Source organism: Tauraco erythrolophus, chromosome 2 (genome assembly GCF_009769465.1).
Source record: "Tauraco erythrolophus isolate bTauEry1 chromosome 2, bTauEry1.pri, whole genome shotgun sequence".
Lineage (NCBI taxonomy): Eukaryota > Metazoa > Chordata > Aves > Musophagiformes > Musophagidae > Tauraco > Tauraco erythrolophus.
Genome location: NC_141466.1, coordinates 19,975,519 through 19,992,571, shown reverse-complemented (window position 1 = coordinate 19,992,571; position 17,053 = coordinate 19,975,519). Strand labels below are relative to the sequence as shown.

The following is a 17,053-nucleotide window of genomic DNA, read 5'->3' as shown; positions in this document are numbered from 1 at the left end:
ACTTGCATTTGAAAAAGGAATACTAAGATCCTTTTAGACTTCAACTACACAGAGTAACTTACAAACGGAGTAGAAGAAACACAGAGCGGTATTAATTGTTCTCAGAAATGGATCTTTCTGTAGTCTATTTATTTTCCTGTGTTTATGTCCAAAATCCTAATCTCATTTTAACATAGTAAGCAGCGAGGTGGATTTGCTAAGAAGATTACTCTATGTGAGAAAATAAGAAGTTAAGGTGTCTGCTGGCTAAGGAGCAAAGATCTTTAGAGAGCTGCTTTGAAACGTAGTTTTTAAGGCATGCATTTTTTTGCTATATACTTCTTAGTGGCAGCTGGACTAAACAGCAAAGCCGAAGGGGTTTCCTTTCAGATTCAAAACAATCCTAGGCTTCAGTTGCAGCCTTAAAAATGCACACCCAGAAGAGGGATTTATTTTCATCTTTAACAGAAACGCAGTCACTAGAAAGGAAGCAAATGGTGTCAAAAAAGCAACATTTGGGGTGTGAGAAACCAGGCGAGCTTCTCAAGTGCGAGCTACAATGTGTGCTGACAGCTTGAGCAACGCGGGCGCAAGCTGAGTCACTGCTGTGCCATTCACAGCAGCTCGTTCCTTCATCCGTGATTTTGTAGAAAAGCATAAGAAAATTCCAAAACCATAATTTCATTCTTTTTAGTTACAGGGAAAGCATCAAGCAATCACTACGTGACGGTGGTTCAAGAATAACTGTAGCATCATACTTAATCCTGCAAGAACTCCATAATGTACAAATCAAAGTTTAAAAAAAAAAAAAAAGAGGAAAGTATTTATTTTGTTTTACCGGTAGTCTTAGAATTTAGCTTGTAACCAGCTTTTAAGCATTTCAGGATTCATAAGCATATGGCAGAGAAGGAACTGGGTGCAAGCTCCTGTAAAGTTAAGACCAGATGATATTATGGCTGCACGTTACAGTATTTTAGACAAAATCAAAGTTGTTAGGATGAAACCTCTGTAGTATTTATTGTAAGCTGATATGATTAATCAGTAAGATTTTTGTAGATGTCGTAACAAGCTTTGCTTGTATTTTTTCACCTGTTCTTGCAGCATCGAGACTTCAAGGTTCTGAAGTACAAGTGCAGAATATATTTGTTCTTTTTGGCGGCAGAAGTATACAAACTGTAATTCTCCATTCTGACAGAAAAAAAAACCCAAAAGATGAAAAACCTAACTAGAGTTTTGCTGCGGGACATTTTTTTGGCATCGATTTATTCCTACTGTCTAGCCTTTTCATGATCCATTTACATAAAAACTGATGTAGTACTTTGACAAAATGGAGATACTTAACCTAAACTCCAGCAGCACATGGTGAGGAGCCAGCTGAGTAGTCTAGACTTGAACAAGGAACCTTGTCCAGAATTTGGGCTCCCCAGAACAAGAATTGACATTCTGGACTGAGGGCAGCAGAAGGTTGCTGAGGTGATTAAGGAGCTGGAGTTCACGATGGGAAAGGCTGAGAGCGCTGGCTTTGTTCACGTCTTAAGAGGCTTTGGGAGGACCTTACTGCTGTCTTCACCTACCTAATGGGAGGGTGTAGAGAAGACAGAGCCAGACACTTCTTGGATGTGCAGCGGCAGGACAAGAGGCAGTGGACACAAACTGGAACATGAGAAATTCCAATCAAATACAGGAAACATTTTTTTTCACTGTGAATATGGTCAAACACTGGAACTGGTGGCCTAGAGAGGTTGTGGATCCGCATCTCTGGAAGTGTTCAAAACTGAACCAGACAACAGTGGCACGATCTAGGCGCACCCACTTTGAGGAAGGTGATAGACCAGATGGCCTCTGGAAGACCTACCTTAAATTATTCTATCATTCTACATATTGGGCTTTTAAGCCAGTGACTCTCTCTGGGCAGTCTCAGAAGCCAAGCATGTACAAAGATCTTTTGTTTTGCTTTCAAATTCACCTGCTAATTCCTTAATTTTTACATTTTTCATTTGCTAAAACATAAAATATCAATGTAAATCACAATTATGACATTTTAAAACCGAAGTGATGATTGAGCACGTTGCTTTAAGTACCAGCGGCGTTTTATCTGGATTTCAACACGCTAGTAGATTATGTGAGATGTCACCAGTAGCCAAACTTGAAAATGCGAAGCATGTATTCTGGCACGGCATTTTATTAAGATGTCAAATCTTTTGTGTTAGCAGTCAGTCATTGAAACAATCTGAACACGTCTAATCTAGTCAGCAAAAATAGCTGTGCAACTTCGATGCGATATGCCCCATTTATATAGCTCATTATGCTCTGAAATGATTCTATTCATTGTTCAAGTCCCCACAAAAACAATTACCAGCTTTTACATATATTAAAAGTAACATTACATTCTGCTCTCAAAAGTACAAAAAATAACACTTTAAATATACACTGGCTCCTAAGCTTAGACTGAGCCCTGCCAGGAAGAGAATTTTGCGCTTCAGTAGACAGTGCCTTCAACATCAAGAGCTCTTCAAAGTGCTTGGCGGAGCGTGTGAACGCGATCCCCACTGACTAGATGACGAAACTAAGGCACAGAGGTCAACTCCCTTGCCCACAGTCACACAGAGAGTGAGTAGTAGAACCAGCAGAGCAGAATTCGGCCTTTTCAGTTGCCCAGTGTAACCACCGCATCTCACTGCCACTAGTCAAGTGCAATGGCTTCAGCATTTCCGAGGAGTAAAACTTGTCCAGCATACAGCGATCAGAAGGGGCAATCCAAGGCCAGTCAGAGGCTGCAACAATTTCAAACCGAACCAAACGAATCTGGCAGTCAACAAATCAAAATGCACTTAAAGGAACGATCACATAGAAAATTACACATTAACCTGCAGAGAGAAAGCTCAGTAAACGTAAGACATACGGTGTCAGCTTTGCACGAAGTACTGGTTATCTTAAGCTTGACAGTAGTTCAGGTAATGTTGACTTCATCAGAGAAGTCGTACTTTCTGATCAGCAAACATCTTAAATACTGTTGTTCTATCAGCAAGGTACGCTCCTCTGGGGAGTCACACAGAAACACAAGTAAGGGGCCAAATATCTCCTCAGTAGGCATGGATGTGCATGAGGCACAAAAAAACACATTAATTGCTTGTGAGGTATGGACTAAGTGGTAGAGAATTACCAATCTGGAAAAATTTTAGAAGTCTAAAATAAATAAAGTTAAGAAAACTGAAAGCCACCCACCAAAAATCACCAAGAAATGCATCTTCAAATAGATTATGCTGCAACAAGAAAGCGTGATACATGTAATCACTGCCTGGATGAGAAGCATGCTATAGCCTAGCCCTTTGATGACAAATAAGCATTTCAGAAAGCCTGTCCCTGAATAGGATGCTCATGAGATGACTCATTTACTGACAGAGACTGCTGATGAGATTCAGAAACATGTACACTTCCATTCTGTTCTTCACTGATTTGATGGGAAGGAACCGTATCTTGGCTAGAGTGAGACTGTTGACTTGATTCCTGAGTCAGCTGCACGTGCTGAGCTGGATGAGAAGATCCTGCTAAGTGGATTTCTTCACTTTGTCCTTGATGAGCATGGAGATGTTCCAGTGCTTCCTTGGAAAGAGTGATGACATGCATTTGTTCAGGTTGGGCAGTCTCTATTTGGTTTGCAATCATATTGATGCTTGGGATTTGTTCCGCTTGCTCCTGCTGAGCTGAAAGCAACAAGTTCTGCAACTGCTGTGGCGGCTGAGCAAGCAGCGTGAGGTTAGCAGCCTGCTCCGTTGCCATGTTTGGGGCATTTTCTGCAGTAACAATACTAATGCCCTGACTGTGACCAGGCACGAAGTTTATATTATGTACTGCATCTGTAACCAGCAGCTGAATTTCCTGCCCTCCAGAGGTGGCAAGCTGATACTGCTGCAGCTGAAGAATGTTTCTCACTTCTTCTGAGTTAGTGTTGGTGCCTGGAGCAGCGCTGGCTTCCTGAAACTGCTTTTCCTTGCTATGAATTTTCAAATGAGACTTCAGGTTGTCCAGGCGAGCAAACTGCAAACTACATTCTGGGCAGGAGAAAGGCTTTTTGCCTGTGTGTAAGATACAGTGTCTTCTCTTAGCACTGGAATCAGAGAAGGATTTTCCGCATGTACCACAAGAATATGGCTTTTCTCCTCTGCAAAAGAATGTATTTGACCTCATTAAAATATTCATTTTGACAGTGCTGCTTTCTCCAACTTATTATAGAATAAAAAATGTAATTATTTTGTTTTGCTAAATTATAAGCACTTAAGAACAGTGACATGAAAAATGTTCTCTATTTGACTTCCTAATTATTTCTAATTGACTTCACAAACTGTGCTTTAATTAGTCTATACCCAAGAGCTACAGAGGTAACACAACTGCCCTCCTGTCATAATACCAGAGGTACAAATTCTATGCTGCTAGACCTTGACAAGAATGCAAGAACTTACTTGGCACAACTGTAAGCACTGACCATTTAAAGAACATTTATTAACAGTGTGGGCTTTAAAACAAGAAGTGGTGTCCAAATCCTGACTTCCTCCCCTACACAAAGGGACGAGAAATTTTACTGGAAACATTTTCTTTCACATAAGGCCCACAACAGTTCTCCAATGACTTAAAAATCTTACATGGCTTAATGTAATAAATCACACTGACATGGGCAAAAGAGAATTAATGCTATGAAAGAGACGTGATAGACTACACGGAAACAGGACAATGCTCCAATAACCTCGTTACACCATGGCTACTGTTCTGCTGTCAAGTAAGAAGTCAAAGTAAAGCCTTCATACAAATAATACAGCAGTAAGTACACTGTCATTGAACAGACACAATACAGAAAAGAAGAACCTCACCATGTCTTGGCACGCTAGTATTTAACAGTGCAGTACTTTCCACTACCAATTAATTCTTTAAATAGATTAAACAAGAATGCCAATCTTTAACCAACCATTCCAAATGCAAACAAGCCCTGAACATTCTATAATTGAACGAGCACTACATACAGGCATCAGATTAGAAGTTTCATTTTTAAAGAGTGTAACGAAAATCAGACATACTCTACCTGTGAATTCTAATGTGAGTCTGAAGAGAACTTTTAGCTGTAAATGATTTGCCACAAATTTCACAAGTGAAGGGCTTCTCACCTATCAAAAAGAAATTTGACATCATTTTTTATATAGCACTTCCTGTCAACATATTAAAAAACATTTCACATTTTACCACACACAGTACCAAGTGTGTACTGTCAAATCCTCGCACTTCTGCCATGGGTCAGGACAGATACCTGAAATTGAACGTACTCACCAGTTCAATGAGGGTATAGTAGTTTAAACGTACATCTCTGACATTTCTCCCCTTGAAGCTGAAGAATTAGGTGATCCAAGCCTCAGAGCAACAAAACACGTAACTATGATACAGATGTGGGTGTTCCACATGGAAGAGACAAATTTGAAAAAGGCTGACCCTGAACTAGTAGGCATTAATGCTAGGCTCACGTGCAGCACCATGCAGATGAGTAAGTAATTTGGATGTATTTCCAAATCTGAAAAGTGAATCCGTTATTTTAACAAGTCAGCTGGCTTCCTATAAAGCTCCCTCCTAGGCCTACAGTATCCTAGTAACACCGGTGGAAGAAAAATTCAATTATAGTGGGTTGAATACATTGTGGGTTTGGTGGTATTTTTTCTTACTGCACTTGGAATTCTTGTGTCTAATTAAGCAGAAGCAGAGGAGCCAAATTAAATAACAAAAAGGTTCAGAAGAAACAGATTCTACCCAAGAAAAGTGAATCCTAATTCAAATAGCTTTGGAGGGCAGGAGCAAAGTATGAGAGAACAAGAAACATCTGTCAGAAGGAAGCTCTCGCCATCTAGTCCCAGCCTCCTACTGAAAACAGGAGTGACTTCCTAAGTAGACCATATTTTTATGACATTTATTCTGCCAAAGCAGAACAGTTGCACCGATATTAACATCTGTCCCCAAACTCCTTAGAATTTTAATTTTTGCTTTTGAGATGTGTCCCGGTTTTGGCTGGGACAGTTAGTTTTTCTTTCCAGCAGCTAGAAGAGCTCCGTGTTTTGGATTTAGTATGGGATTTGTTAGCAGAGGAATGCTGATGTTGATAACACACTGATGTTTATAGTTGGTGCTAAGACCAAGGACTTTTCAGCTTCCCGTGTTTTGTCAGTATGCAGGAGCACAACAGGCTGCGGGGCGGGGCGCATAGCCAGAGCAACCGATCCAAATTGGCCAATGGGATATTCCACACCACGCAACATCCTGCTCAACACAGAAATGACGGGTGGCCAGAAAGTGCGCTCGCTCTCTCTCTCTCTCTTCCAGGACTGTGGTTTTGGGATCTGTTTGGGGATTGCTAGCCAGGGACGGGCCAGGCGTTGGTCAGCAGGTGGTGAGCAACTGTGCTGTGCATCACTCGTTTGTATATATGATTATAATTTTTATTATTCTTTTCATCATTCTTACTTTCCATTTTACTTTATTTCAATTATTAAACTGTTCTTATCTCAACCCACGAGCCTCCTTCCCTCTCTCCCTTCGATTCCCTCCCCCATTACCCAGGGGCAGGGAAGGGTGAGGAAGCAGCTGCATGGTTATGTTAAGCCACGACAGACCTTTTTTGGTGCCCAACGTGGGGCTCGAAGGGTTATGATAACGACAGATTTGACCCGAGTGTGTCGAAACAAATTTGCTACAAGCATTCACAATGTTTTCTTGCATGTTGCTGGTGGGAATATTGTTTTGTTTGCTCTCAGAGTTGTTCTCAGAGCTGTTATCACATAGTACCTCATCTGCCCTACGCGCTGTTTGCCAGTGCGGTTACCATCTCTGGGCACTGGATTAGGGCCCGGGACACCGTTTCGCCCATTAAGGGCATGGCTGTGCTGTGCTGCGTGGTGCTGGTAAAGCGGTGGGCAGCGGGACCGACGCTGTACCCGCGGCGCGCAGCGGGGCACAGGGGCTGGGGCCGTGCCGGCTCTCCTGGCCCCACCCGGCGGCTGCTGCCACCAGCCACACCGGCTGCTTTGTCTCCCGGGAGAGCCAGCCCACGGCGGAGATGGAGATGTCCCCCCTTCTCCTCTGGAGCCTTTACAAAAGCTTTTGAGGATGTTGAGCAGCCGTGGGGCTGTCAAAGCAGCACGATCCTGCTGCTGGGTCTCCTGAACGTCTGTCTAATTCTAAACACCACCAGGGTTAACCGACTGTTCAGGAAGATCATCCGATTCGTTATCCGTGTTACCTCAGCAGCTACCTCAGCTGCTACCTCAGCCCTCACGATCGGCGCTGCGGCTACCCCAACCCTGACACTGGCTACTCAGACCCCAGCTCCTGCCACGGTTGTTCCACTGCCACCTGCTACCGGTGTGGGATGCAAGCGCAGGCGCCGCACTCCAGCCCCAACGACGGCCACTGTAGCTACTCAAACCCCAACGACAGTGACTGTGGCTACTCAAACCCCGACAACAGGCATCACAGTTACTCAAACTCCCACAACAAGCACCGTGGCTCATGATACCTCCATGAGACGCACCACAGATGAACCAGAGAACCAACCTGCACCGGTACCAGTCGCCCCCACACCGAAGAAGAAAGGGAAGCGAAAGCCTAACAGAGAGCAGAGACCGACGGCGGGATGTCGTGGCCAGAATGAAGTCATGCCACCACTGAGTGCGGCCGTGTCAGACACGCTAGAACTTCGACACAAACCGCAGTCCAAGGCAGCCAAGTGGTACGCCACAACTGATATCACCAACGTATCTTCCTCAATCCCTTTGGCAGCAGAGTGCAGGCCACAGTTCACTTTCACTTGGAGGGGTGCCCAGTACACATGGAATTGACTGTCCCAGGGGTGGAAACACAGCCCCACCATTTGCCATGCACCGATCCAGATTGTACTGGAACAAGGTGAAGCTCTGGAACATGTGCAATACCTTGATGACATTATCGTATGGGGCAAGACAGTAGAAGAAGTTTTTGAGAAAGCGGAGAAAATAATCCAAATCCTTCTGAAAGCCGGTTTTGCCATAAACCGAAGTAAGGTCAAAGGACCTACACAGGAGATTCAGTTTTTAGGAATAAAACGGCAAGACGGGTGTCGTCAGATCCCAATGGATGTGATTAATAATGTAACAGCTATGTCTCCACCAACTAGCAAAAAGGAAACACAAGCTTTCTTAGGCGTTGTGAGTTTCTGGAGAACGCATGTTCCAAATTACAGCCAGATTACAAGCCCTCTCTATCAAGTGACCCAAAAGAAGAACAATTTTACATGGGGCCCTGAGCAAAAACAAGCCTTTGAACAAATTAAACAGGAGATACTTCATGCAGTAGCCCTTGGGCCAGTCCACACAGGACGAGATGTTAATAACGTGCTCTACACTGCGGCGGGGAGAGTGGCCCTACCTGGAGTCTCTGGCAGAAAGCACCAGAGGAGACTCAAGGCCAACCCCTTGGGTTTTGGAGTCAGGGGTACAGAAGATCCGAAGCCCACTATACTCCAACTGAAAAAGAGATACTGGCAGCCTACGAAGGGGTTCAAACTGCTTCAGGAGTGGTTGGTACTGAAGTGCAGCTGCTCCTGGCACCCCGACTGCCGGTGCTGGGCTGGATGTTCAAAGAGAGGGTCCCCTCTACACATCATGCAACTGATGCTACGTGGAGTAAGTGGGTCACACTGATCACACAAAGGGCTTGGACAGGAAACTGCAGTTGCCTGGGAATTTTGGAAGTGATCATGAACTGGCCAGAAGGCAAAGATTTCGGAACATCGCCAGAGGAGCAGGTGACGTGTGCTGAAGAGGCCCCATCATATAATAAACTACACTGAGAGCAATGGGTGGTGGAACTTCCAAACACTGGGATACACACTTAGCAAAAGCCACCTGGTTAGTCAACACTAGAGGATTTGCCAGTCGAGCTGGTCCTGCCCAGCCAAAACTTTTACGTATGGTAGAAGGGGACAGAGTCCCTGTAGTGCACATTAACAATATGCTGGGGAAGGCACTCTGGGTTATTCCTGCCTCGGGTAAAGGTAAACCCATTCGTGGGATTGTTTTTGCTCAAGGACCTGGGTGCTCTTGGCAGGTGATGCAGAAGGATAGAGAAGTCCGATGTGTACCTCAAGGGGATTTGATTTTGGGTGAAAATAGCCAATTAATTTAATTGTATGATGTTAACTGCTAAATAACTGTGCCACTGCATACGATCATTGCTATGGTTGCTACATAGTATATTAATGGCATTATAGTAAGAATCTCCTAGGTTAATGAAGAATGAACTTTGATGGAACCTGATCTGGTGGCCAGCAACGTCCTTGAGATTGACACCTTCAACCTGCAGACCATGAGCACACATTGCGTCAGCTACGAGCTCCAGACTGCAGCATGCAACAGAGACTACACACCTTCCTCCTGCTGCGTCCCACGTCACCTGCACCACTGACTGAGCGAACTCCCCATCATCTCTCCTGCCTTGAAAGACTGTCTTGACAAACCGAACCCAAAGTTACGGACTAAATGAACTCAAGAGACATTTTTGAAGGGATGGCCCATAGACTAAGGGAATGGTATCTGTGTGCATATGTCAAAAGACAGGAAAAGTGGTGGAACCTGAGCGTGACATGGATGGTATGGAATAAGGGGTGGATACTGTCTTGGTTTTGGCTGGGACAGAGCTAGTTTTCTTCTTGGTAGCTAGAATAGCGCTGTGTTTTGGATTTAGTATGGAATTTGGTATGAGAAGAATATTGATAATACACTGATGTTTTTAGTTGTTGCTAAGAAGTCAAGGACTTGTCAGCTTCCCAAGCTTTGCCAGTGTGCAAGTGCACAAGAAGCTGGGAGGGAACATAGCCAGAGCAACTGATCCAAATTGACCAATGGGATATTCCATACCGTGTGATGTCCTGCTCAACATATAAGTGACAGTTGGCTGGGAAGTGCACTCTCTCTCTCCCCCTCTCTTCTGGCATTACAGTTTTGGGATCTCTCTGTTTCGGGATACCAGCCGGGGATGGGATCTGGCATTGGCCAGCATGTTGTGAGCAACTGCACTGTGCATCACTCGTTTTTACATTCTATCATCATAATTTTTATAATTTCTTAATCATTCTTACTTTTAATTTTATTTTAATTCAATTATTAAATTGTTCTAATTTCAACCCACGAGTCTCCTTCCCTTTTCCCTTTTGATTCTCTCCCTCACTCCCCCAGGGCTGGGGAGGCTGAGCGAGTTGCTGCATGGTGTTTGTTGCCGGTCAGGTTAAGCCACGACAAGAGCTAACTGGCATTTTCTGCAGCAGGCTTTATAAGAATGGGTAAAAAAAAAAAGCTCCTCCTACAACAGGCATTGCTTCTGAGCTGTTTTAAAGCAAATTTTTTTGTGCTCCTGCATTCTTGATGTCAAATCTCTTCACTAGTGATACAGGCATCGTTATGCAGAAGTAGAGAAGTTCATCCCACAGAGACAAGTGTTATTTACCTAACATTGTTTTGTCTGTATTATTTCAAGGAAAAAAAACCACAACAAAACAACAACAAAACATGAGGGTCAGTATTACCTGTATGTGTTCTTAGATGTTTCTTTAACTGAGCTGCATCCATGAATTTGCGACGACACTGGTTGCATTCCGGGAGTGAACGGCCTTGTCGCAACAATAAAAAAAGTGTCAGTGCATAAGTGATCCCCTGTATCTCTTCAGTGATCTTTGTTAAAGCACTTTCCTGTAAAATAACCACTTTGATGTAATATAGAGATAAAAGAAAGGGTGATTCACTGCCTCCTCCCTCTCTCAACTGTCACACTCCTATTTCTCTATTTGATATTATCATGGGAAAAGAGGGGACTGACACCTGCTCCCCCCCAAACATGCTTTCTCTCAAAGCTTTGTAAATTCTGTTTTTTCCCACCACTTCCTGTGTGTCTAGCTTAATCTCCATCCTGTTCCAGAAGTGAAGAGGACACTCCTTAAAGCTTGTTTGCCATTGCTAGTCCAAAGTAGCAGGAAACTACAAGGCAATTTGCGCAACAGGCAGCGGACACAATTGTTTATACAATTCCTAGCTTAAATGTAACACAGACAGCAGGGCTAAAATAATGCAGTTGTATGTTGAATACAGCGTGACTATTTTTTAACTATCAGAAGAGTCCTTCTCAATTAACTATTTTTCTAAACATTCCATTTACTATACACCACTTTGTCTTTTTCCCCTATTCATTGTTATATCAAGATACCACACATCAGGGCAGCAGAGACAAAACGCGTCACCGAAGAAGAATTTTCAGGCTAAGTCAATCTTTTTAAGGACAAATCAGCAGGGACTGTAAGCCAGCTCTTCCAGCCAAACTTGTTATACCTGTGTGTACTCGATAGTGGCTCTTGAGCTGTCTCTTTTGGCTGAAGTATTTCCCACACTGATCGCATGTAAAAGCCTTCTGTCCTGTAAAGAAAATCACTTATTAAAACATAAGGCACATCCAAAGCAAGCGCAAGGAAAAGGAAATAAATAAACCAGCACACACGAGAGAGAGCAGAAACACTTTTTTTCAGAAAGGCAAACTCTTGGGGAAGAGAGGTTAAATTTGCCTTGAAATGTTTACCTGTATGTAGGCTCATATGCTCCAGAAGAGAATGTTTTGTTGTCAGAGCCTTGCTGCAGACGGTGCACGTGTATGGTCGTTCTCCGGTGTGCATCCGCTCATGGACTTGAAGAGAATGTTTCTGGGAAAAGCCTTTGCCACACTCACTGCACTTAAAAGGGCGCTCCCCTAAAATCGAAAGATGACATCCGTAAGTATAGATGCATGACTTCTCACTAGATATTCTAAGCTGGTAGTGAGATGCATTGCAGTGTAATAGCTACTAAAAAATTACTTTTAAGTGGTGGTAAGGCAAATTCAGAGACCAGCTTCACATGGCAATAAAATAATTGCAATCCCAAGCACAAGTACAGGCTGGGCGGAGAATGAATCGAGAGCAGCCCTGAGGAAAAGGACTTGGGAGTGCTGGTCAATGAGAAGCTCAACATGAGCCGGCAATGTGCGGTGGCAGCCCAGAAAGCCAACCATATCCTGAGCTGCATCCAAAGAAGCGTGGCCAGCAGGTCGAGGGAGGTGATTCTGCCCCTCTACTCTGCTCTTGTGAGACCCCACCTGGAATACTGAGTTCAGCTCTGGAGTCCCCAACACAAGAAGGACAGGGAGCTACTGGAGCGGGTCCAGAGGAGGGCCACGAAGATGATTCGAGGGCTGGAGCACCTCTGCTACGAAGACAGGCTGAGAGAGTTGGGGCTGTTCAGCCTGCAGAAGAGAAGGCTCCGGGGTGATCTTCTAGCAGCCTTCCAGTACTTAAAAGGGGCCCACAGGAAAGCTGGAGAGGGACTTTTTACAAGGGCGTGTAGTGATAGGACAAGGGGCAACGGATTCAAACTGAAAGAGGGCAGATTTAGATTGGATATAAGAAAGAAATTTTTCACTCAGAGGGTGGTGAGGCACTGGAACAGGTTGCCCAGAGAAGTTGTAGGTGCCCCATCCCTGGAAGCGTTGAATGCCAGGTTGGATGAGGCTTTGGGCAACCTGGTGTATGGAGGGCTTCCTTGCCCATTGCAGGGGGCTTGGAAGTAGATGATCTTTGAGGTCCCTTCCAACCCAAACCATTCTATGATTCTATGATAATTCTTTTAAGTATTGCTACAAAGTTCAACATCTAAACAGAGAAATGACTAACTAAACTGCAATCAAGGCATGACATAAAGGCTACAAGATCTGCTGACAAGAATAAAGGAGCGAACACAGTCCCACAGACACACCATAATCATTTGGATTATCCACATCACAATGGATCAGCATGCTATTTTGGACAGTTCTCGTGGCAGACAACAGCCCACACTTCAACAGCTCACTGACGCGTCGCAACAAGTGATTAAACCCTCACCCAAACGCAGCAGCCTCCTGATGCCTACCTGTGTGGCTGCGCTGATGAATGGCTAAGAAGTGATTATATTTAAACACTTTGCCACAGTCTTTACAGCGAGCTTCAGAACCTGCGCGTTTTCTTTTTCCATCAGTTCTCCTTGCCAGTTCTTTTTCATCCTCATCACCGAGAAGCTTATAGTCTTTTAGTTTGATTGATCTCCTTATTCTACGTTTGCTATAACGGCTCTGAGTGCTCTGTATTCCTTCAGACTGGGGATCGTAATTCTCATCTTTCTCAGCTGACAGATCGACAGCAGCTTCTGAGCCACAAGCTGGTTCAGTTTCTTCCGCATCCTTCCTCGCCGGAGCCTGTTCGCTGACAACTGTTTCTTCTTCCACGGTGTCTTTTTTCATGAAGTTTTGCTTGTTTTGCATGGAGTTGTTCTCTCTCAGCTGCACGTCTTCGGCAGAATTTGCGGCTGATTTTTCTTCTTGGACATTCTGCACTTTCCTCGGTCGCCCTCGCTTTCGCTTTGGTGGTTCCTCGTTTTTCTTGTCGCTTGCGATAACGGCTACAGAGGCTCCGCTGTCAGGTGGAGCCGGTAACGTGCCACTCGGGCTACGGCTGGCCTGGCAGTCTGTACAGGCCCATATCAAGTCATTCACCTTCAGCAGCTGTGCAGTCGCCAGAATTTGTTCTGTGCTTTTTTCACTGGCGCGGAGGCAACCAGTGTAGATAAACTCTAGCAGTGCTCCAAAGGTGTCTGCAACCATTCCCTCCAACATGTAGATCGACTGCCCTATTTCACCCTCATCTACAAACATCATTGAGAAGTATTCGCTGCTGGCAGCAAGCAAAGCTTTATGGGCTCTGAACTGCACATTCTCCACTATTAGGGTTATGTCACAAAGAAAATCCTTTTTCCTTTGTTCTTCAAAATTAGCTAGAATGGTGTCTTTGTGAGCTTTGGAGTGGATGACAACCAGTTTCTCAGAAGCATCGGGAGCTGTTTCTGCCATTTTTATTGTGCATATGAAAGGAAGTGCCTGCAAGAACAGAACAGCTTTAACTAAGAAATATTGTAGAATTCTGCACTATAACACACCAATTATCATTTGGTTTACCAGTCAACAGAGTTCAACCATTTCTGAAGCAATTCTGAAGCCTCTGAACTTTCTTTTAAAAAAATCAACACGAATGCTGACACAGACTTTCATCAAAAAGTTTTTAAATCCTAAAAAATGGCTACAGTTAGTTTTTTCTCAGATCAGAATTACTGCCTATCATTTCATTTGCTTATCTAGCATCTAAAGAAAAAATGGCTACCGGTTCTGAAAACTCCTTTCACAACTAAAACAATCGAACAAAAAGAACTCTTTGTTCACAGCTCCTAAGTGGAAACAAATAATAATTAAAAAAAAAAAGGTCAACTTGCAGCTTCATCCCTGCAGATGTCACATTTCAGATTGTTCAGGGACAAGGCTATGAAATCCTGTAATCAATGACAAAACTTCCCTGGCATCAGTTGGCAGGACTCCACGTCTTATTTTATCTATTTCTATCCTTCTGAATATTTTTCTTTCACAACATTTACCTGCTAAGCTTCAGCCTATGGAGGTGGGCAATAAAAGCAGAAAACCAGCAGCTTTTTCCAAGAGCTCTATGTAAAATAGGGTTGGCTATGCTAACTGTTAACCACCAATCCAGCCTGCTAAGCTTCTTCAACGGTAAACATGCAAAAAAAAAAAAAAAAAATTACAACCTAACAATTTCAGAAGAATCCACCAAATACTACTATGGAAGAGTGGAAGAGATGTGCCAAAAATGTCCATTTCAAGAGGATCAGCTGAGCCAAACGCAAAACAGATTAGCTACCTAACATCTCAAAACATAAAATTGTCATTTTAAATATACACACATATTTAAACATAGCAATCAGTGAGCACAACAGTTCTGATTCCTGAAGGAATGCTGTAAGAAACAACATAAGACTATACATATGGATGATATCTAAATGCTACTCAGGTGGCCAACAAGCGATTTTTTAGCCCCATTCAGCTACCAAACAGCTCATGCCCGAGCCAAATCGTGTATCTGGGAACGTTTATTTCTGAAGGATGCGAGCCTGATGTTGCTGGAGCACCCCAAAGCACGGCTGTAGGTCTGATCCAACCCTGCCTTACCGGGGATTGCTGGAACTCTTGGAGAGCTGCTGCCAACTCTGCCTGCAGGCACTCCCTAACACCCACCTGTGCCTCAGATAGGGTAGAAGGTGCTTCGTGGGTTTTGATCACACGAAGGACTTTGGTATTCGATCACGAGGTGACATCGTTACTACTCTGGCTGCAAAGTCCAAACCGGCATGCTCACGTGAAAAAAACCCAACAACCTCTAGGGAAGAGCTGTCCCTACGGGGAAGGCACCCGTGCGGCCGGCAGCGCGGCCAGACACGCTCCAGCCCACCTGCTGATGAACGTGGCAGGGCTCAGGAGCAGCACGCGCGCTACCGGGGGCTGACCCCGACTAACCGGGCGCGGCCCCGGGCCGCTCCCCGGCACGGGCAGGCCCCGCTCGGCTCGCGGCGGGCGGGCAGGGGGCGGGGGCGGGCGGCCCGCGGAGCACGCCGCGCGGCCGCGGGAGGAGAAGCCGGAAAACCCGCGACTGGGAGCGGAGCGACGGGCGGTACCGCAACCCCCGCCGCTGCCGGGCGCCCGGCCCCGGCGCCCCGTTGAAGCCCCGAGCTGCGTAAGTCGCTCCCGCCGGTTACGGGCCGCCCTCTGGGGAAGGCCGCTGCCCCCTCGGCGGGGCGAAGCGGTGCCGGGGGAAGGAGCGGAGCCTGCGGCCCGACTCCGCGGCGCCGGGGCGGGCGCTGCTCCTCGTCAGCTGCCGGCCCTGGTTCGTCCCGCCCGCCCGTCTGCCGCGCTCCCCCGGGCCCCGGCGGCGGTTCGCGGGGTGCCTGCCTGCCGGCGGCGCCCACCACTCACCGCTCCGCCGCCAGCCCCCTCGGCGGCACCACCGCCGCACTTCCGGCGCCTGCCGTCCTGACGTAAACACCGCGCGCGACGCGGCGGCGGGCGCCTTCCGCGCGTGTGCGGGAGCTGGGAGCGCTGGCCGCGCGCGCTGCCGTAATAAGCGTCAAACGAGGCGAGACTCGGCACAAACCATTTTAATGTTTAGGCTCCGCGTCTGCGAAACTGGTGCTGGAAAGGGCAGCGTGTGCCGGCCGCGCTCCGGCAGCGCGGGGGTTGATCCTGGAGTCAGCCGAAGGGAACGCTCGCGGGAGGGGCAGGCACGCAGCCCGCGCTACACAAAGCCGGGGCCGGCGTCCTTCAGCGACAGGAAAGCCTGGAGCCTGCCGTCGCAGCCGAGCGGCCTCCGCCGCGGCTCCCGGTGCGGGCCCGCCATGGCCGCCCCCAGGCCGGGGAGGAGCTGGCAGCACTCGGCGAACCGCGCCAGCTTCCTGCGGTACGCCTGCCGCGCCGGCGCCGGGCTCCGGGGGTTGTGCGCTGCGGGACGGGAAGCGGTGTCAGTGTCCCCGGTTAGCTCTGCGGGGCCGCGGGACAGAAATTCTCAAAGGGGTCGAGCCCGCGCCCGGCGTGTTTACAGAGTGCCGCGGGGCGGGCGTGTCGGCGCCGAACCGACGGAGAATCAAGTATGTCAGAAGTTCCTAACTCCAGAAGGGCAATCATGTTCGGAAAGATCAAGGCTTTTGTAAACAAATAACCAACGTGCTCAGCTGCCATCAGCTTCCCGCTCCTCGGGCTGTGCGGAGCTGGTGATGAGGCAGAGACAAGTTGGGATAACGCGGCACATACCCTGCTCTGGGGATAGCCCAGGTGCAGCGTGGCTGGCGCTGGGCCGTGGCATCCTTGGCACGGCTGCTCTAGGACCTAAATGCTTTGCCCATACAAAGCCAAGGGCTGACTGGTAGTTCAAAAGAGGAAGGAAACATCAAGGCCAAGAACTTTACGATGAAGATAGTATTGTTTCTTTTTTTTCCTTTCTTACCTCTCTGCCCTAAGCCATATTTTGGCGTACCTTAGTATGGAGTGCCAGTCCTCAGGGTATTCTTTATTATGTTAATTGTTACACTGAGGCAAAGGCGAAGGAGTGATTTAAGACAGCCAAATA

At 46.4% G+C, this 17,053-nt stretch overlaps 1 protein-coding gene across 2 annotated transcripts; it reads right to left on the bottom strand.

The window, feature by feature from the left end:
- Positions 1-2,723: 2,723 nt before the first annotated feature.
- On the bottom strand, positions 2,724-15,937 carry ZBTB24 (zinc finger and BTB domain containing 24). Of its 2 annotated transcripts, none has more exons than XM_086608122.1 (7): positions 15,907-15,937; positions 12,969-13,968; positions 11,608-11,775; positions 11,364-11,447; positions 10,568-10,651; positions 5,054-5,135; positions 2,724-4,141 (listed from the first exon to the last, which is right to left on the bottom strand). In XM_086608122.1, the coding sequence occupies exons 2-7, from the start codon at positions 13,939-13,941 to the stop codon at positions 3,328-3,330; spliced, it is 2,205 nt and encodes a 734-aa protein (XP_086464248.1). In that variant the 5' UTR covers positions 13,942-13,968; positions 15,907-15,937; the 3' UTR covers positions 2,724-3,327. The 2 variants fall into 2 exon arrangements, with proteins under 2 accessions (XP_086464248.1, XP_086464249.1); XM_086608123.1 differs by lacking the exon at positions 15,907-15,937 and adding an exon at positions 15,172-15,237.
- Positions 15,938-17,053: the final 1,116 nt, after the last annotated feature.

Coding starts and splice junctions, on each gene's coding strand:
- ZBTB24 (XM_086608122.1), bottom strand. CDS start 13,941: ATGGCAGAAACAGCTCCCGATGCTTCTGAGAAACTGGTTGTCATCCAC. Junction 10,652..11,363: donor CCACTATCGAGTACACACAG/GTATAACAAGTT, acceptor TGTTGCGACAAG/GCCGTTCACTCCCGGAATGC. Junction 5,136..10,567: donor ACATCTAAGAACACATACAG/GTAATACTGACC, acceptor TCTTTTTGATAG/GTGAGAAGCCCTTCACTTGT.